At 40.0% G+C, this 22,227-nt stretch overlaps 1 protein-coding gene across 2 annotated transcripts in view; it reads right to left on the reverse strand.

The window, feature by feature from the left end:
• Nucleotides 1-22,227, reverse strand: part of DNAH5 (dynein axonemal heavy chain 5) — a 284,081-nt gene that overhangs the window by 99,145 nt on the left and 162,709 nt on the right. For both annotated transcript variants that reach the window (XM_078444422.2, XM_078444417.2), the window contains exons 42-49: nt 19,691-19,837; nt 17,031-17,272; nt 13,315-13,491; nt 12,704-12,905; nt 11,018-11,160; nt 10,150-10,284; nt 587-709; nt 196-409 (exon numbers count right to left, since the gene is read on the reverse strand). In XM_078444422.2, coding sequence (XP_078300548.2) covers nt 196-409; nt 587-709; nt 10,150-10,284; nt 11,018-11,160; nt 12,704-12,905; nt 13,315-13,491; nt 17,031-17,272; nt 19,691-19,837 — 1,383 coding nt within the window. The remainder of the gene's footprint in view (nt 1-195; nt 410-586; nt 710-10,149; nt 10,285-11,017; nt 11,161-12,703; nt 12,906-13,314; nt 13,492-17,030; nt 17,273-19,690; nt 19,838-22,227) is intronic.

Consider the following 22,227-nt stretch of genomic DNA (forward strand, 5'->3'; position numbering starts at 1 on the left):
ACCCAATTCACTACATACATATAAAAATTCCTTATATAAACAAAATCCTGATATAAACACTACTTGAGAGTACATGGTAAAAAGGACTGAAGAGCCACCCAATGCCCCTTCTGTGTTGACCTCTGGGTAGATATCTTCTCAGTGGAATGCAAGTAGGTATTACTCCCTCCCCGTGCCCCACTGACACCATTTTACCAAAGATCTTGTCCATGGAAGCATCAGAAGGCAACGCGCAGTTGAATATAGAGAACTGTCTTTTGAGTCTTTGGGGAATATCATTGCGTCCACCCCCAGGATGGATCATGGCTGCCAAAAATTGGATGTCCACAATGCTGGTAAACTCCCCAGGCTTCTCCAGGTTATAAAACCCATTCTGTTCCATCAGCTGTCGTACTATCTCATTAGTAACCTAAGAAAGACAACGTTCAGAATTTAAAGGTCACTCCTTTACATCCCAGAAGCTAATGCCTTGATGTTGCCAAATAATGGAATTTCTTGGAATTCAGTAACAGCATATTGAAAAAGTAGAAAAATATTTACTCATCAACGTTGAGTTGACATAAAGTGTGCAATGGAATCAATATACCTGATCGCCCCACTCATTGATTACTGGCATATTCACATCATCAATAAAAACAGTCATCTTCTTTCCTGCAGGAGGGCCATACGTTGTGCCCATGCGTTTATCCACATAGCTCTCTATTGTCCTCTGCAAAACAAGAAAGCCAACAGAAAGATTTGTGAAAATATACCCTAAGACACGGTGAATGATTTTTAAAATCTAGGAACATTTGAATTGACAGGAATTACTCACAAACACCCCCCAAAACTCTCCTTAATTCTGGAAACCAGGGCATGAAGTGCCTAAAGTGTCTTGCATAATGTTCACCTTCGAAAATCTGCTTTAATTTTGGAGTACATGAAATTCTAATTACTGTAAATTTTGAGTGGGATGAGACTCCTTAGTCTATTCCTAAAGATTTTGTCTCATTGTTCTTATACAGATGACACTGCATTCCCCAGCCCCATTATTCGAAGAATTTAGCCCTTCTAAAAGTTTCCCTGTAAATCAGGGACAAAATTAAACAGGGCAACGGTCCAAGGAGCTTCCTAGGTCGGTGCTCTGAGCCACACAGCCCGTCCCAACGTGAAGACTGCTCTGTCTCCATTGAGAAGGCCACCCACGGGCTTCTGTAGTGGACACAATCCAGATCCAATGCTTTGGGACAGCTGCAAGCACAGTGAATCACCTCCCACCCCCTGATACAAAATAGCAAACCACGCCCCGCTGGGTCTCTCTCATTTCTCCATTCTGAGCTTCTTCTAAAGAAGACTATACTGGGCTCTATTTAAAAACCAAACAAACAAACAAAAATTTTAAAAACCACACTTTTTCCTAGCAATATGAAAAAAGGAGTATTGGGAGAAGTAAGGGAAACCTGGGGAGGGACCCAGACTATCGATCATTTCAAGGGTAGTACCGTGTGGTTTGGAAATCAACCAGTCATTCAAAATGTATGCCCTGAGTAACCAGAGCTAGCACACAAATAAAACAGAAAAGGCTTCACGGTCCTCATGCTCTAGAAGCTCAGTCTTAAAGACCTCGTTCCATACCTACCACTGTAGCAATTTACTGATCCAAGATTTTAAGTTGTGTTAAAGATAATGTAGGGGCACCTGGGTGGCTCAGTCGGTTAAGCATCTGACTCTTGATTTCAGCTCAGGTCACGATCTCCTGGCTCATGAGATCAAGCCCCGCGATGGGCTCTGGGCTGACAGTGTGGAGCCTGCTTGGAATTCTCTCTCCCTCTCTCTCTGCCCCACCCCAGATGGTGTGCATGCTCTCTCACTCTCTTTCTCTCTCTCAAAATAAATGAATAAACATTTAAAAAAGATAGTGTATAAATGTAGGAGAAAGTGGAGATACATTGACCCAAAATGCATCCTCCTCCTATCCAAAAAAGCTTACTTATTTCATGATGAAGAGCAAACTAGTTAAAAATGACTTCAATAATCCAAGAGACAACCACAAAATAAGGCCAACATAGAAGCAAAAAGTCATATATTTGTCCTCGGAAATCTTTGCAGTTTGGTCATTTCAAATTATAATTTCCCATCACCATTTGAATGAATAAGGGCAAGAGATATGACATTTTTTCACCATTTCCAAATATAAAGATATATAAATATATCACAACTCATTTAATTACAAAGTAAATCTCTCACGACAACAGTACAATGGCAAAAAGAATTTCCTATTTCCCTGAAATAAAAGCAAGCTGTTTAAAGTAATGAACTGGCTAAACTTAGCTCTGCTTTTCAATGAATTTAAATGTATAAGGCGATTCATAATCTCCTGACACCTTCCTATGGCAAGCTAGAGCCTTCCAGATATTCCCTTGTCTATTAACGAGACCTCTTAAACACATGAAGATTTTATGTCTTGGGGCGCCTGAGTGGCTCTCAGTTAAGTGTCGGACTCAGGTCATGATCTCACGGTTTGACTTTGAGCCCCACATCGGGCTCTGTGCGGACAGCTCGGAGCCTGGAGCCTGCTTCAGATTCTGTGTCTCCCTCTCTCTCTGCCCCTCCCCCACTCAAGCTCGTTCGCGCTCTCTCTCTTTCTCTCTCTCTCAAAAATAAACATTAAAAAAAAAAAAGATTTTATGTCTTGGGTGCCACCTAAGAGGTAAAAAGCCACAGGTGGAATAGGTGAAGTGATATGGAGTAATAGTCCCACACCTGCACTTTCTTCCCCTTCACGGTGACCCTATTTTTTTTTTTCAAAATAACAGGAAATCGTTAGTAAACTATATATGTCATAAAAAGGCTAAGCTGACAAAAACAAAAAACAAAAAACAAAAAACAAGAGGGAGTAAAATGAAGCAGCTTCTGACCCTGGAGTTGAGACCTTTCTGTTTTTAGAACTGCTACCCATTAAATCATTACCTAATGCATCTGGAGTTTGAGGAGACCTCCTAGAGTTCGGAAGCACAAGAACTGTAGGTTCTACTCCATCACATAACTATTTGGAAATGTTTGGGAAAACCATATATGTGGACTAGTATCTCCAGCTGGACTTCGCACTTGGGAGGATCCATACTTGGCATCACAAAGTCAATATATCCAACATAAATGCCCCTTACCCCAAAGTCTGCACCCCCTGCTGGGCACCCATTTCAGGGATCTACACCAATGACCCGACTGTCCCGTCCAAACATTTCCCCATCCAACATCAATACATTCTCTCTCTTCTAATTTCCATACTCCTATTTGATGTATCTCCTCCTCCCTGAACAATGATATTCCCAAGGTCAGTTATTTGTCTTTCTCAGGGGGATTCATGTCACAAACTCTTAAACTTCCCCCATTCTGCCTCCGCCAGCCAGTCCTGATAACTTCTTAATAAGTCATATATACTATGTTGTGTGGTTTACAATTTTATCTAGAATTTTCTGTCTCCCCCAAAAAATCAGTCTAAACAACTACAGATAATCTTTGTTGTGTTTCGCCACCCACACACTCTCTGATTTCCTTCACCTGGGTTCCCACTTCAACCACTGTTTTGGTGAGATGGACCCTGGTGTAGTTAACAAAAATTGGCATATTTGTTTATCTGAGTACTGTGTCTCCCACTGGAATGTAAAGAGGAAAGACATTTTGTTTGTCTTGTTCATCACTACAACCTCAGTGTCCAGAAAGGTATATGGCGCAGTGTCCTTATTTGTAAGTATTTGATATACAGATAAATGAGGAAAAGAAACCTGGGAGTCATCCGTAACTTTCTTCTTTCTCTTCTACCCCTCTCTTCTTTTTTTTTTTTAATTTTTTTTAATGTTTATTCATTTTCTGATAGACACAGAGAGTGAGTGGGGAAGGGGCAGAGAGAGAGGGAGACACATAATCCAAAGCAGGCTCCAGGCTCCGAGCTGTCAGCACAGAGCCTGACGCAGGGCTCGAACTCACGGACCGCAAGATCATGACCTGGGCCAAAGTCGGACGCCCAACCGACTAAGCCACCCAGGCGCCCCTACCCCTCTCTTCTAACAACACCTACTCAGACAACAACAGGTGTGCTTCCATTCTAACTTTTCTACTTGGTCCAGCCCTCATCTCCCAGTTCTCTCTGAAAACACCCATATCTCTTCATCTTGTCCTCCCCTCTGCAGACAGCATGAGCCTTCTAAAGGGGCAGTGTCACCCTGTAAAATACTCCACCGGTTCTCCAGGAGTGATTTACAAGGAGTGCCATGATGTTCCCACGTACATCTCCAGTCTCACCTCTAAAGACCCCTTAGTCTCTTTGTTCTGGGCCCTCACCATCGTAATTCATTCGTATTCAGTTAACAATAAAACACATACCACACAGTGATGCTCAGCTCACAGGCTAGCGTTCGTTAAAGGGTCCTTATTTACATATTCCTAGAGTAGCCATTTCTGAGCCAAAAAAATCCCTCAGCATTAGCATCAGCTAAACACAATTTGTCAAAAATTGATTTAGATGAATGATCTTCCATAAATGTCACTTCTCTCGACACAGCTATTGATAAAAAAAAAAAAAAATTGAGATCTCTAGCAAGAACTTGGACTAAGGGCGGTTTATGCTGTTGTCTGAGAACAAACAAAAACTTTACTCTGAAATCAGAGGACGCTAGTGAGCATGATATCATCTTAAGCACTCTATGGAATCTTAGAAAGATTCTGTTCTTGTTGTCTGCCTATCTCACACATGGCATGCGAGGGCTAGCCCAAGTTGTGACAACAGCATTTTAAGAAATAAAAACCAGAAGGCTAGAAATCCAGACAGACTTGGGAATGCAGGTGAAGAAAGCTGCCCGTGTCCATGCTAAGCTAGGAGCCCTACAACTAGGGGTAATTCAATTTTTTGAATTAATTCTTAATAGTTCAGCCTCTATAATTCCTAAAATATATAATATTAATATGACATAAGTATGGAATTTCCTTAAGTAAAGTCAGCTTTTTCATTACATTGATTTCTGTAATCTTCTGAAGAAATTACTTCCTTCCTCCTCTGGTCTCCACAACACTTGTAGATTACACCATAAGTAGCACTTATCACATCAGTTATACTTGATTGTATACATGTCTATTTCCCCAACCAGATAGAGGGCGGAACACTGCCTTGGAAGAGATATTGGCAGGGTAATGTACAGTTGAGAAGGTTGTGCACTGCCCAATTCTTGGGTTTATCATTCACACAATTGTCTCTGTAATAGGACATAGCACAAATCTGCATAACCTGCATAGTCACAAGTGGAAGTGTATATAAAGATATTTAAATTACAGATACATGTGTATGTGTGTATATACACAACACAGTATTATCCATAAATGATATATGTCAAAGTACAGGGTGAGCTTAATGCATTGTAAAGATGAAAGATATTTTATTATCACTTACAGGTAACTCTATATATCAGCATTTAAGTCATTTTCATATATATTACATCCAATTGAATTGAAATATAAAATATGCTTGGGGTGCCTGCGTGGCTCAGTCGGTTGAGCATCTGACTTCAACTCAAGTCATGATCTCACGGCTTGTGAGTTCAAGCCCTGCATTGGGCTCTGTGCTGACATCTCAGAGCCTGGAGCCTGCTTCAGATTCTCTGTCTCCCTCTTTCTTTCTGCCCCCCCCCCCAACTCATGCTCTGTCTCTCTCTTTCTCTCTCTCTCTCTCTCAAAAATAAATAAACATTTAAAAAATTTTAAATATGCTTAATTTTAGGCCTACATATCTGCTGTTTAGCTAAAAGATTAAAATGGACAGCTTATGTTCTTATTAAGACATCTATTGAGGGGTGTCTGGGTGGGTCGGTTGGTTAAGCATCCGACTTCGGCTCAGGTCATGATCTCACGGTTTGTGAGTTCGAGCCCCATGTTGTGTTCCGTGCTCATAGCTCAGAGCCTGGATCCTGCTTCAGATTCTTTGTCTCCTTCTCTCTCTGCCTCTCCCTTGCTTGTGGTCTCTCTCTCTCAAAAATAAATAAACATTAAAAAAAATTTTTTTTAAAGACATCTAATGCTTGAATAAGATCTTCCCCTTTTACTATAAATCACCAAAAGCAAATGAAAAATCTTACATTAGTAAAGTGTAAAATGCTCAATAGCATATTATAAAGAAAAGTAAAATATCTAAAACAATGTGAAAAGACAATAACAAGGTAAGTAGAAGCTAAAAATAAAACAAGATCACTAAGTGATAAATCAGTCATTTGAATATTAATGTGGATAAAGAAAAGCCAATTGGAAGGAGGCATACGGGTGAACTGGAAAAGCACAGAACATATGGGGACCTGGTTTCTCACCAGTTTCTGCAATCGGCTAACTGTGTGAACACAGACAAGTACATCAGTCTCCCTCGAACTGAGTACATTCATAGTAACAGTAAAACCTGACATTTTTAGAGACCTTCACCGTGGAAAAATACTTTCACATATTATCTCTTATGATTCTACTCCAGAAACTCATCTTAAAACTATGCTCTGAAGAATCAGAAGGATTTTCCGCAACCATAGGGGCCTCTGCAGGAAGCAAGGATGAAGTCGGGAAGGGTTTCAGGAGTCCAGCTCCAATTCCACCAGAGCAAATCTATGGTTACCTGTTTCATAGCTTAGTCTTCTGCATATGATTTCATTTGGAAAAGTGGTTCTGAGTCTTTAAAAAAAATGTGGAATTTCTTTCTCGGCTCTATGAGTCTCATTTTTTAGAAAGAAAACCTAGTGCCATACAACTATTTAAAAGACAATTATATTCAAAACATTTTAAGATTATTTTTAGAAAAGATCAACTTTTTCAGAAATTCTCTAAAGAAACTTTCTTCTTAACTTCCTGTGTTGTTTAACTTTTTAAAGGTATGTGTAGATTACCTCTAAAACAGAAAGAAAACACTTAAAATAATATTTGTTGGGGAAAAAATTGAGATCTCTCTCTTAAAAGACTCACTGAATTGCCTTCGCCAAAAAGATCAGGGCATCGTACAACTTTTGCCCAAACTACACACTTTCGATAGTTACAGGGATGCCATTACTTATTAATCCAAGCCAATGGAAGTAAACTAGACTGTTCTAGATGAAGACGGACATATAGTCAAACACTGACAAAAGCTGTGCATGTGACACCTTGGGGAAAATAAAAGAAACCATAAATGAAGATAACCTGTCAAGCAACAGACGTGTGGCCTCGACTGGACCGTGTGCTATCATGGTAACACAGGAGGGACGCACAGTATCTATTTTCTCGTCTACAATTTCAGTTGTGTTTGGATCCAGGTAAGCAGAAGATACCCAGAAAGATGCTCATCTCCCTCAAAACTCGCTTTAGCATGAACGGTGGAAAATTACAGTGAGAAAGTTAATTATAGCAAGTTAGGTAATTGAAACTTTCTAAAATTAATGAGTCTAGCTTAGTAGAAAGCTTGGATACTCAGCAGTCAACAGGCACTGAGCAGACTACATGATCCTATGATGCTTCTGAGCAGGAAAAGAAACAGTGAACTATCGATGACAGCTTGACATCGGGGTCGGAGGGAATTGGGCTAACGTAGCTGGGAATCAGCTAATGGGACCTGAAAGAACACACATGTTTGTGTTCTAAAAGCCTGCCTATTATTGTCCTAATTATTACATTCCAATGTGGTGCAACTTCTAGAAATCTATTACATCGTTTATGAATTTTGATATCAACAAACAGGCTGCTTTCTAGATAACATATGCCTTTTTTCCAGGGAATTAATAAATGTCTCGTGATAAAGCCTACAGATCTTTATCACCCTGAAGGAGTAAATAACACCAAGAGTTACTAGTAAAAATACAGTGACAGGGTCTTGTTACATACTAAATGATTTGGCTGGCCTTTGTCCCTGGTTCCTAGGAGGGAGCCTTTAAACACCTGCAATTCCCCGAGTAATAAGAATCTGTTGTTCATGGTGGGTCCCCTCAGTCTACTCTTGCCCGAAAGGCCAACTGTGTGATTTGAGGGTTGGTGATTTGGACCACGTGACATCAGTGGATATTTTGGGAGGGGAGGGGGCTTGGAGACTGAGTTCAATCACATGGCCAATGATTCCATCAGTCACGCCTACGTCATGAAGCCCGACAGAGCTCTGGACAGTGTCGTTCAGGTGAGCTTACCAGTTGGGGACGCGCTTGGATGTGCCTGGAAGACAACACATGCTGAGGACACAAGAAGGTTTCGGCCGGGATCCTCCCAACCATTGCCTCAATGCATCTCTTCTTGTGGCTGATCCTGATTCATATCTTTTATAATGAAACTGTAATCATTAGCACAGCACTTTCCTAAATTCTGAGAGTCATTCTGGTGAATTACGGAGACAGAGTCATAGGAACCGCTGAACTTTGAGCCAGGTGTTCGGAAATGCTGGTGGCCTGGAAACTGAGGCAGGTGGCTGATACCCGAAGTGAGGGAAGGTCTGGGGGGGACTGAGCCCTTTGCCTGTAAAGCCTCAGTAACTCCAGGTAGTTACTGTCAGAATTACATTACAGCCCTAAAGATTTACTCCAGTCTCAAGAAATGTGAATTGATAATTACCCAACATAATAGGGGGAAAGAATCACACTTTCATTTAATGTTTGAAAACCTGCATCCGCAAAGAAGTTATAGTTAAAGCCTTTAAGGGGATGCTCTCCTAAAGTAAAACTAACAAAAGTTCTTCAAATGTGAGACAATACCAAGGGAATGTGCATAATGTCAGTAACAAAGGAATATGTATAACATTAGCATCTTGCCAGCCTAGGGTAATTTAACGTGCTATTCCCCAAACACGAAAATATCACAGCTCAGTCTTTGCAGTTTCAGGCTGACCTTCCATGCAGACATTCCTTCCCATCACGACACGGTAAATGGTATTCATCTGACAGAGGGCTAGCAGGTATTGGAAATTCCATCTCTAACAGGAGCAGAAAACAGTTGACAGTCTTATTTAGAAACTTAATCAATGGTCTTAGTTTATTGGCGCTCTCCAGTCACCAATTACATGAAGGGATAAAAGGTCAGGATGTAGCCAGGCTGTCAACAATTTTCATTGCTCTTTGATATTTTAATTCCAACAACCACAGCACAACAAAGTTAATCAAGACCAAAGTTCTTCGGGTTGGAATTCTCCTAAAAATTCCCCTTCCATCTTCAAGTTATGAAATGTATCCTTTTTATTTATGTATTCATGTTCTAACAGATATGAGGGATGATTTGAAAACAACCCAAGCATGAGTTGACACATAGGATTCTCTCCCCAGTTTCCACAGGGTCTTAAACAACTTAGGACCAGAGCAAAACCACCAGGCCACCACTGCGATCCCAGTCATTCTTGGCAGTGTTGTTCACAGAAGCAAAGCAAATTTGAGGAATTTTTTTTTTCTATTTCTCCTCAATAATACAGTAGGGTAAACTCTTGAATGTGCTAACTCTACGATTTATTCCTGCAATTGATAATGGGAGCCATGGTGTAATGTTAAGTCAGGATACAACAAAATAAATCAGCAACGTCAGGACTGGAGATCAGACGAGGAACGAAAGCAAGACTGGAAGAGAATTAGACTTGCACCAGTCGGAGATCTTTCCACACTAATACCCCGGTGTGGACCCTGAGAATGTGAATTATGGAGAGGTGGGCAGGGAGAATGAAGAGAAAGAAGGAGATGTGAAAAGTATTTCCGTAGCTACATTTTCAGACCTTGATTCAAGAGAGACCCATCCAAGACGACCGGTGTATCTAGCCTAGAGGCTAGAATAATAGTAACAACGACAGAAGAGCAGACACTAGGGAGAGGAAGCAGGTTTGGATGGAGGAATGAATGATATTCCTTTCAGTTTTGGGTTTTACATGTTCACAGGCTTTCTTTACATATTTTAAACAGTACTGGGGCGTTTAACTCCCTGTATAAGCTTTTTATTTCTCCACAATTTAAGATTATACAGTATAACTCAACTAGGGGGAGATTCTATTGCAGGTAAATAATACAGATAATGGAAGGCATATGTAGGGGACTTATCACGGCTGGGAAAAAGTACAGATGAAGTCAATGGGCACAGGCTTCCCAGGGAAGAGAGTAGAGCCTCCAAACTTTATCACAAACTTGGTCTTAACGAGCAATACCAAAGAGCCAGTACCTGAAACATCAGTGGGGTGGTTGCAGAAGAAAAATTCAGACTCTTGGTTATGTGACTTTCAGAATCGTATTTTGACATAAATCCTTTGATAATGACTGTTTTGGCTGTTCCTTGCTCCCCAATTAACAGCACGGCCTAAAAGAGAAGTTGAGAAAGAAACCCAAGGAATGCAATAAAATGATTATGGGCTACATCGTGCTCCCCCTCTCCAAATTCACACGTCGAAGCCCTAATACCCAGGGCCTCAGAATGTGACTGTATTTGCAGAGAGGGCCTTTAAAGAGATGATGAGGTTAAAATGAGGCCATTAAGGTGGGCCCTGGTTCAATCTAACCAGCCTCTGTAGAAGAGGAGGAAGTCTGGATACACAGGTAACAGGAGGGATGAGCACAGATAAAGACCACAGAGAAAGCTGCGAGCCAAGGAGAGAGGCCAAGCTGCGAGCCAAGGAGAGAGGCCCCCGGGGAAACTAAACCCGCCAGCACCTTAACCTTGGACTCCAAGCCTCCAGAACTAGGAGGAAAGAAAGGTCTGTCATTTAAGCCACCCAGCCTGTGGTGATTTATTTGGGCAGCCCTGGCAAACTAACACAATTATCAGAAGAGAAGAATGTCTCTTTGGACAAACGAGTCAAAATTCACTGTCTCTCAACTAACATGTGAGAACAAATTACTTGCTCATGAATTGGAACCAGGCAACTCTACGGCTGTCAGTGGAGAATAATAAAAGTAGTATATCCATTTGGGTCCTATTTTCATTTCCTCTGGACAGCAACCTAAAGCATTCTGAGATAAATGCAAGATGCCTTGTGTTTTCAAGGGACGTTTGAAAATGTGCTATTGTTAGCAATTAAGTTAAAGAGCCGTACCTTGCCCTGTTTAGCGATGGTTTTGATTAGGAAGTCGGTCCTCACGTTGTCGACATTTGGTACCAGGATGGAGCCGTATTCTGGAGTGACGTCAGGTGGATACACATACTCCTCGGTGCACGTGTTCCAGTGAAGCCACTGACCTGAGGTGCACACAGAACATTCACATATTCATACGCCTATTAATGATTTAATTCCTAACGGTCACGAGCAGAGGTCCCGGACATCTCATAAGGCATCTTTCAAAATCTCCCCGTAAAATAAAATGATTAGAATGGTAGCTGTACGTAGTATTTAAGTATGTGTCAGCCGAGTCAGAATTTCCCAAGGAACAATTCCAAAGTGGTAATATTAGGAAATATTAAGAAGTGTCTTGGAATTTTCTTTTTAAAAATGTCAGTTTTCAATAATGTCTGAATAAAAATTAAGAATACAGTGATAAGGGACTGGGTGGCTCAGTCGGTTAAGCGTCAGACTCTAGGTTTCAGCTCAGGTCATGATCTCACAGTTCACGGGTTCGAGCCCTACATGGGGTTTGGTGCTGACGGCACAGAGCCTGCTCGGGATTCTCGCCCTCTCCTCTCTCTCTGTCCCTCCCACGCTCACTCTCATTCTCTCTCTCAAAAATAAATACACATTCAAAAAGAACACAGTTGGGATGCCTAGGTGGCTCGGTTGGTTAAGCGTCCGACTTCGGCTCAGGTCCTGATCTCACGGTCTGTGAGTTCCAGCCCCGCGTTGAGCTCTGTGCTGACAGCTCAGAGCCTGGAGCCCGCTTCAGATTCTGTCTCCCCTCTCTCTGCCCCTCCCCCACTCACGTTCAGTCTCTTTCTCTCTCTCAAAAATAAACAAACATTAAAAAAATTTTTAAATAAAAATAAAAAATAAAAAAGAATATAGTGATAGTAGTATGTACCTAAAACCACTTAAAATATCTAATCTCATAGGCTTTTCATTACGTATTTCCTTTAATTATAGAACCAAAAATAAAAGATACAGAAATATTGTGTATATATATATATATATATATGTTTTATATAGATGTACTTTATATATGCACATATAAATAAACTTAAGGTATATCTGGATAGATCTATAGACATAGATAAACACATTTAGTAAAAATATACTTCACACTTTGTAATCTTTATGTAAATTTCTGATTATATTATACAAATGACTGAAATAGATCTGATCTGGAGATTTTTCTTTTCTAATTTTTTTTTAATTTTTTCTTAACATTTATTTTTGAGACAGAGAGAGACAGAGCATGAATGGGGGAGGGTCAGAGAGAGGAGACACAGAATCTGAAACAGGCTCCAGGCTCTGAGCTGTCAGCACGGAGCCCAACGCAGGCCTCGAACTCACAGACTGCGAGATCATGACCTGAGCCGAAGTCGGACGCTTAACCGACTGAGCCATCCAGGAGCCCCTCTAATTTGTTTTTAATTCATTAAAAGTTTAGTAAATAATATACCTCACAAGGGGAAGATATGCATCTGGGACACAAATGAAATAAAGTTTTGAAAAAGAAACAATCAGGTTTCATCACACATAAAGATTTCCCTTTTAATTTCACAGCGTGTGTTTTAATTACCATTTAGAAAAATAAAAGCTATGTAAACATCAGCCAGTGGAAAAACCTGCTCCCGTGTGTTAGGTAGGAACGGAAGCAAGTGTCCTCACCACTGGACGAGACATGATAGTCAAACATGGTGTCATCGGTCCCCGCTAGAGGCGGCAAATCCAAGGTCAGCGCTTCCTGAGAACGCAGCCAGTGCTCCACCCGGCGTCGGCCCTCCAGTTCCAGCACGGCCCCGACGCTCCACATGAGGGAGAAGACATACAGTCTCCCCAGGTGCTCTGGGGTGACCTCCGCACCTTGCTCCTGGGCACGGAAGAAACTTTTTGTTTTAGTCACTCAATTCTCAAGCCTAAATTGTGCTTTGAGGTTTCAATAAAAATAATAAAAAATGTCAAAGGGACAATACCTTTTCCCAAGACAAGAACAAGGAAAAGATGAGTAAAACTGGAAACATACAGAATTTATCTCAATACCAAGTCAGCGCCCAAAATAAATCTGGATGTTTATTAGATGACTGTGAACTTGCCACTAAATTACAAACCCGTGACTTACTTGGGGAGAAAAGTAATGAGAAAAATAAAAACGATGCAGGGGGACGTTTGAAACATTCCCCCATCCATAGCTCTAAGAGAGCCAGTTTCAAATACTATACTCTCTGCACAACATGGCTCAGTTAATAAGAGAGAAATTTCTAGAAAGTTGAGCAATTTACCTTTGGAGGGATCAGCCCTTGAAGCATGTCAATGCTCTGCATGATCACAAAGGCCTCAGGTATCTCCATCTTGTGTTCTAAGTTCTGAATACTGAAGCGATACAGGTCGGGAAAAGACTTGATGTACAGCTGACGAAGAATTTCAGCTTCTTGGGGTGAGCGCTTCTTAAGGAAACCCTGTTAATTTACATATTAATGCACTAATAAATGTATTAGCATGCCAGGAGAATGGCCGTTTTGGGACAAAAGTTTTTTAAATATCAACGGACTATAATAACAACATCTAATGATAATACTGCAGATGGGATGTGCCAGGCCTTGCTATACATTCTTTCATGCGTTAACTCATTTAATGCTCAAAATAATGCTATGAGGTAGGAGCTATTATTATCCTCCTTTTACAGATGAGAAAACCAAAGTCCAGGGGCCTCTGGGTGGCTCAGTCAGTTGAGCGTCCAACTTCGGCTCAGGTCACGATCTCACGGCTCGGGAGTTCGAACCCTGCGTTGAGCCTGCTTCGGGTTCTGTGTCTCCCTCTCTCTCTGCCCCTCCCCCACTTGTGCTCCGTCTCTCTCTGTCTCTCAAAAATGAATAAACATTTAAAAAATATTAAAAAAAAAAAAAAAAAAAAAGAAAACTGAAGCCCAAAGAGTTTAAGTGATGTGCCCAGGATCCCACAGCCAGTGGGTAGCCAGGTCCAGAATTCAAACCCACATGTTTCGTTACCACCCTATACATGTGCTCAGGTCTTGAAACCAAGATGGACAAAAAGTCTTCAGCTCTTGATTAAAATACACGAGAAGACAATGAGGAGGCATACATAAGAGAAATAATTCAGGAAAAGAAAAAGGACTAAAAGATGAACACAGCAAATCCATACCCACGTTTTCTTAAGTGGGAAACAAAGATTTATCAAATTAGCTGTTTCCTTTTATTTCTTCTGATGTAACTAATAACCAGTGTGGGAAAATATCAAAGAATACTCAGGAAAATGGAGAATTGAGCCACTTGGAGAGCCCACTGTAGAAAAGCGCGTGTGATCCCTAACAAAATACCATGTAACACACAATATTCTCTGAAGCTGAGACAAGTTCCCTTGGCCTCAAGAGATCGGCTCATTCTTAGACACTGAACAGAAGCAATAAAATGTTGATTCCAAATTATTCATCAATTCATGAATTTACCAGGGTTCCACGGCAACAAAAACAGAACATAGCACTTTCAAGTTGATGGAAGCAGAAAGGTCATACACAAGGCCAAGAAATCAGCTTGGCTCCCAGGAGCTGACAGATTCCTATGAACAAAACTTCTCCACCTGCCTGCCTCTAATAACTCCCTAGAGCTGCCTGATACTGCTCTAAACACTTTCAGTCTGATTCTTTGCGAGTCTTGCTTCTTGCTAATCATTTGTGAGAAGAAACTGCATTATTGAAAAGCATTATAAAAAATTAGGTAAGTGCAGCATTAAGACCTTATTCAGCCTCAACATAGAACATAATAGAAGCTTATTTCATAAAAAGCAAAGTCTAAATATTCATTAGCTAGTGGTGTAAAAGTATTTTTTAAAAGCCTTCGTGGATGCGAAGTATTGGGGGAAAATCACACAAATACTTTTTTTCACTTGGAGCTTGCTGCCGTATCTGTGGTTGCCAAATCTGAAGCTACTTCAGTGCTTTTAAAAACAAAAACAAAAACAAAAACCAACTCCTGGACCTCTGTCCCCAGAGATTCTAATCTGGTAGGATTGGGGTATGACCCAATCACCTGTATTTTAAAGAACTGTCATTGATGACTATTTTTGCAAAGCCAGGGTTCAGAACCCTTGCTCTGTATTCTCCTTAATGGATGGATAATTTGATTGCGAAATCTTAAATCTTTAGAAGCATGTTTAGTGACACATCCAATTACACGTAAGCAACATTTTGCTATATAATCTCCCCCTTTTTCACATCTTGACACTTCACCAAACCTAAACCCTTGTGCAAGCCAGAGTTCTGTAAATCCTGAGATGATATTATCAAAAGCTAAGGCATATTGATACAGAAAGACAAGTACAAAAATTTAATGATGATGTAAAACACCTACTTAATTTAAATTATGATTTTATAAGTTTTCAGTCAAAATCATTTCTAAAAAATTAGGTAAATAAAATAATAAATTTAACTAACAATGTCAAAAAGAGGTTTCACACGTGGCTACTCTAATAAGCATTCTGCCCAGGGCGCCTGGGTGGCTCTGTCAGTTAAGTGTCCAACTTTGGCTTAGGTCATGGTCTCACAGTTCATGAGTTCAAGCCCCACGTCAGGCTCTGTGCTGACAGCTCAGAGCCTGAAGCCTGCTTCTCTCTCTGCCCCTCCCCCACTCATGCTCTGTCTCTCTCTCTCTCTCTCTCTCTCTCTCTCTCTCAAAAATAAACATTAAAAAAATTAATAAGCATTCTGCCCTACATTATAGTATTTATTTAGTAAAATATCTAAGTATACAAGGCATTTAATTATAATCTAATTATAATCAATACATTCTAGAATGTACCGGTGATAAGAAAATAATATAGCTTTTCATGAATTGAAGAGACATTGTCTGAAATATTATTTCCAAGAACAAACTTAAAACGAATATTATGGCTATTGAATCTCATCAAAATTCCTTATATACAATTTTAATAAATTGTTTTCTTCAAGCTAATGTTTCTAAGATGGGCGCTCCCAAACTTTACAGGCATGAGTACCTTTTAAAAATGTCATGAATTCCCAAAATGATAAAATTAAATCTCACTTATTCACAGTTTGGCGGGATTAGTGATTCAGCTAGGCCTTGCGATTACTCCACAACCCACAGTGGACATCACGGGTCTAAGGAGATGCAAAGAGCCCAGAAGAAATCAATCAGAACACCGATGGCAACCTGGAAGGGACAATCAGGGTTTCGATGTCCCAAAGGATACAAGATCTGCCAGAAACAGTAGCAACGAAATGCAATCACACCACAGGTCTGCAGAAAAATCAGCATGCACTGTACCAGAACACAAAAAGATCCATTTTCCTCTTTGGGTCCACAAAAGAAAGACTCCATGCTGATTCAAAGGGGCACATGCACCCCAGTGTTTATAGCAGCACTTTCAACAACAGCCAAATGATGGAAAGAGGCTAAATGTCCATCAACTGATGAATGGATACAGAAGATGTGGTTTATATATATATACAATGGAGTACTACCTGGCAGTCAAAAAGAATGAAACCTTACCATTCATAACAACGTAGACGGAGCTAGAATGTATTATGCCAAGTGAAATAAGTCAGTCGGAGAGAGACAGATACCTCATATGTGGATGATCTTGAGAAAGTTAACAGAAGACCATGGGGGAAGAGATGGGGGAGAAAAATAGTTACAAACAGAGAGGGAGGGAGGCAAACCATAAGACACTCTGAAACAAACAGAACAAACTGAGGGTGGATGGGGAGTGGTGGGGGAGAGGGGAAAATGGGTGATGGGCATTGAGGAGGGCACTTGTTGGATGAGCACTGGGTGTTGTATGTAAGCAATGAACCATGGGAATCTACCCCAAAAACCAAGAGCACACTTTACACACTGTATGCTAGCTAATTTGACAATAAATTATATTTAAAAGAAAAAAAAAGCTGGGCATGAAAAAAAATTAAATTAAATTAAATTAAATTAAATTAAATTAAATTAAAAAAATGAAGACTCCACTATACCTCAAGAATAGGACTCCAATCGAGGATAGAAGAACTCATGAAAACCATTCCATTTCTTGAGACAGTAGCAGGTGAAGCGTTGTCAATGTTATGAGGTTCAAAAATGATCTTACAGTTTGGAGCCATGGGAATCCGATCACCATTGGCAAGGGTTAGAGTTTTGTTATCATCCAAAACAGAATTCAGATTTTCAATCCAGATGGCATCTACTGGACCATCAAGAACTATCCAGATATGCTCCCCTAGAATAGCCCACGAAAGGCGGGAGGGAAAAATACACACACACATATATACATATACACATAACTAGTGTACTTGAAGAAGTACTATAATTTGATATAATTTTCATTAATATTTAAATAAAACTTTGATAGAAATGATTATCTTATTTTGTCACATAGGACTTTTCCAGTTCTATCTATAGCCATTGTTTAAAGCACATAACCAAAGGAAAAAAGTCATTTGTTCGTTGAACAAATATTCATTGAGCACCTTCTATGTATCAGCACTATTCTAGGGTCTGGGGACATTACGGTAAAAATAAGACACTGTCCTGTCTTCACAGAGCTTACATTCTAAGGGGTAGAGATGATAATGAAACCAATAAGCAAATAATATGTAAGATAAGAACAATCAGGAAGAAAAGAGGATGGGGCATTGCTTTTGATAAGGTAGTCAATAAAATATTTCAGGAGAGTGAAGTGATGTAGGGATCTAGAGGCAGAGTTTTCCAGGCAGTAAGAATACCAAGTGCACAGGTCTCAAAGTGAACACAAATTGAGGCTGTTCTAGAAAGCAAGAGTTAGAGAAGAGAAAAGGGAATGTGAGTGCCATCAGAAGGACAGGCAGAACCACGGAACTGATTCTGGCTGGTACATGTCACATTTGAGATGTCCCACACACATCCCACAACGTTGTTGAGCTGGGGATTCAAGGGAGAGGTCAGGGCTGAAGATTAGAATGTAGAAGCCATTGGCTTAGAGATGGCACTTAAAACCATGGACTGGGTATGTTTCTTCTAGGGAGGACAAGTAGACAGAGGCAGGAGGTCTGAGCACAGAGCCACTTCAAAGGTCAGACTTCTGGTACAGTCTCCTTTGCAGACTCCTCCCTCTGACAGGCCCCTCATGAGGCAGAAGTAGAAGGACAGCAAGCAGGTTAAGTTTCCCTGATGTCAAGTGACAGAAGAGGTCCAAGAAGAGGAGTGATCAACCGTGCCAGGTTCTGTGCAAGCCGGACTAGCCTGAGAACCGACAATTTGTATCTGACAAGCTGGAGGCCATGAGCCCCTTGGAGGGGCTCCTGGGGACAAAACTGATGGGAATCACTTAAGGAGATATTTGGAAGTAAAAAAAAAAGTGACAAGCATCAGCAGAATGGTCAACGGAATGCCATCGCAAATTTCGGTATCTGGTTTAATAATTCCTCCTAATTTCTTAATCTCTAGTCTCTCTTACTGACACCATGACCAAGTTTGCAACTCTAACCTTTATTTACTGTGCCACAGCTGTAAAATATTATGTGTCAAATAAAATGCTTTTAAAAATCTTAATTATGCTCAGTCGACTGAATTTAAGTAAAATGATGATCTAAATACCCGAGTCACTTAGAAAAAGTATGTTGCCTTCTTTAAAGAGGGGAAAAAAAAAAAAAACCACTGCTTTGAGCTCCCATTCTTTGAGGTAGCACTGGGCACTGCATATGTGTTTACATAGGATTACTGGAACAAGACAGAGACAAACTTTCATTTATTTCCAGTAAAACAACAATGTCTAATGTGAGCACACTTTAGAAATTAGACATGTCCATGCCTCTTTTGACAACTGATGTTAGGTTGCTGAGCTCCGTTCCCTAAATGAGTGGCACCACCTTAAACATTTCTCAGTAGACAGTGTTCCAAAGACAAGACTCATGAAGAAATGTCCCCAGTACCTTTTCCTTCTCCTGCATCCTTCCTTCTCCCCGCAAGTGCATTCGCTATGCCTTTCTCCCACTTACTCGAGAGTGAGAAAACACGAGGAGAGGAGAGTTGATATCACCTCTTCCATCTGAGCTGGTATCCCAGGAACATTGGGTTCAATTTAGAGACTCCAAAAGTAAGAGAGCATTCAGAGTGAACCACTAGCCCTTAACGAGTTTGTTCACAGGATAACCAAACACCAGTGTGCGTCTAAACAGCAATATTTGTTAGTTCAATAGAGACTTTGTTTTTGATATATGCAATTTTCTTCCCAAAGAAGCCCATTTCCCCCTGCGATTTTATAGGGGGATCAGTATTCTAAAAATAGGCTATGCTTAAATAAAAATAACATTTGTAAAAGATACAGGGAAATGGTTATGGTAAAGTCACTTTATTCAACACTATCAATTTTCCTTAACAGCTTTTTCTTTCTATTTTATTCTAAGATGTCACAGGGATACAAAAACACTTACTGAAAAGGAAAATCATTCCCTTTGTAATAACAACAAAGAAAAAAAGGTGGGAGGGGGGATTTTAAATATACTAATCAATAGTTTCAGTATTTCAACATTGACAAATATACTGATTTAGGACTTGCTGGTCTCCTCGTATGGAGAATACAGTTGTTCTACTAATTCTAAATAGGCACCCTAAGATTTTATCTAGAAGTACAGGTCGAAAATAACACTTCATTTTCTACCTTTCTTAGCTCTCAACGTTTTCCTCCAAAGAGTTGAAAATATCCCATCAGTCCAATCATTTGTGGCCACATCAAGTCGACCAAACATCTGTGGGGCTGTAATCGCTTTGGGATTCATCCTCATTTCCCGGTGTGGTTTTCCACAATCTGTGCCAAGTAAATCCAAACTTTAAACAACGCAGATGTAGAGCAAGCCATCATTAGGTAACACTGTACTAATTTTACGTAATGTACTGTCAGCAGGTGTTCAAAATAGGAAAAATACAAAATTACACGAAAACATTATGTCTTACTGCATTCCAAGGTATCATCGTTAACATCGTTACATCTTATGGACTGACATACTTTTGTTTCTGTCTTCTGTAAAAGCAAGCTGCAGGAAACATAATGGGGGTGGGGGAAGGATACCATGTTGGCATGGATGAAGGAATTAATGTAATCTGGAAGTTCTTCCAATTTCACAGCTCAAAAATCTTTTGATTTATGACATATTGGATTAAGCCTGGTCTCTGAAATACCACCCAGAAGATGCTGCATTCTCTGCATTCCCGACTTCAATTTGCTGAGATGTGTTCTTACTCGGTTGGAAAAAAAAAAAAAAAACTAAGCGAAACTGATGTTGTAGGAATCAAGGACTTTTCTTTTACAGCCAACTTCAAAAAAGGTCTTTGACTCTTTCACACCCTAAAACTACTCCTAAATAAGCTAGATTCTGTACATAAGGGACTGTGGTTAATAAGCAGAAAAGTGAAGAATAAGATTTAAAGTATAAAATGATAAAAATTGATGCTGAAACATTACATACTGTGCGAAAGGTTGACAAACACAGGCAAACATACATAATAACTATGCACATTGAAAAAGGTGTTAAAACCCACTAAAACCCATTTAGAAAATTAGACCATAGTTCTCTTTTTTTAAATCACAAAAAGACTCGGGGTAATTATTTGCAGTACTTTACAATGCTGAAGGGAAACTGCATCACAACTCAGCTTCTTCAATAAATGATATCCATAAGACTAGCAAAACTATATCTTTTACCTAAAGGCCAGCAAACTCTTAAAGAGTATGACACTATTAGGGTGTCTAGGTGGCTCAGTCAGTTAAGTGTCCAACTCTTGGCTTCAACTCAGGTCGTGATCTCCCGGTTTGTGGTTTCGAGCCCTGCGACGGGCTCTGTGCTGCAGACTGATTGGGATTCTCTGTCTCCCTTTCTCTCTGCCCCCTTCCCTGCTCACTCTCTCTCTCTTTCTCAAAATAAATAAATAAACATTTTTTAAAAGACTATGATAGTATCATAAGTAAAAATGACTTGATCTGCTGCCCATATAAGAAAAACTATCAAAAATGATTTCATTATGGGGGCGCCTAGGTGGCTGAGTGGGTTAAACGTCAGACCTCGGCTCAGGTCATGATCTCATGGTTCAAGCCACACGTCGGGCTCTGTGCTGACAGCTCAGAGCCTGGAGTCTGCTTCGGATTCTGTGTCTCCCTCTATCTCTGCCCCTCCCTGGTTCATGTGTGTGCTCTCTCACTCTCTCTCAAAAATAAATAAACATTAAAAAAAATTTTTTTAATTATTTCATTATGGTAGTATGTAGAATTGTATCATTTCAATTTTAAATACCGTAACATTTTGGTACAGAATTATTGAGTCACTATGTTATATGCCTGAAACGAATATAACATTGTATGTCAACTACACTTGCATAATATTTTTTTAATTTAAGACCAAAAAAATGAAATACCAAAACATGTTTATAAGATCACTACAAGAAAAAAATGCTTTACTTTCAAAAGGTTGGTTAAACTAATTCCTCCTTTTATTATTATTTTTTAATTAAATCCATGTTAGTTAACATATCGTATAATAATGATTTCAGGAATAGAATTTAGGGATTCATCACTTACATACAACACCCAGTGCTCATCCCAACAAGTGTCCTCCTTAATGCCCATCACCCATCTAACCCATCCCCCCACCCAACACCCCGCCAGCAACCCTCAGTTTGTACTCTATATTTAAGAGTCTCTTATGGTTTGTCTCCCTCTCTGTTTTTATCTTATTTTTGCTTCCCTTCCCTTATGTTAATCTGTTTTGTTTCTTATTGCCACATATGAGTGAAATCATATATGTCTTTCTCTGACTTATTTTGCCTAGCATAACACACTCGAGTTCCATTCACATTATCACAAGTGGCAAGATTTCATTCTTTTTCATCACCAAGTAAATATTCTATTGTGTATATATACCACGTCCTCTTTATCCATTTGTCAGTCAATGGACATTTTGGATCTTTCCATACTTTTGCTATTGTCAATAGTGCTGCTATAAACATTGGGGTGAATGTGCCCCTTCAAAACAGCACACCTGCATCCTTTGGATAAAGACCTAGTAGTGCAATTGCTGGGTCATAGGGTAGCTCTGTTTTTAATTTTTTGAGGAACCTCCATACTGTTTTCCATTCCCACCAGCAATGCAAAAGGGTTCCTCTTCCCTACATCCTCGCCAATATCTATTGTTGCCTGAGTTGTTC

This window comes from Panthera onca, chromosome A1 (genome assembly GCF_046562875.1).
Source record: "Panthera onca isolate mPanOnc1 chromosome A1, mPanOnc1 haplotype 2, whole genome shotgun sequence".
Lineage (NCBI taxonomy): Eukaryota > Metazoa > Chordata > Mammalia > Carnivora > Felidae > Panthera > Panthera onca.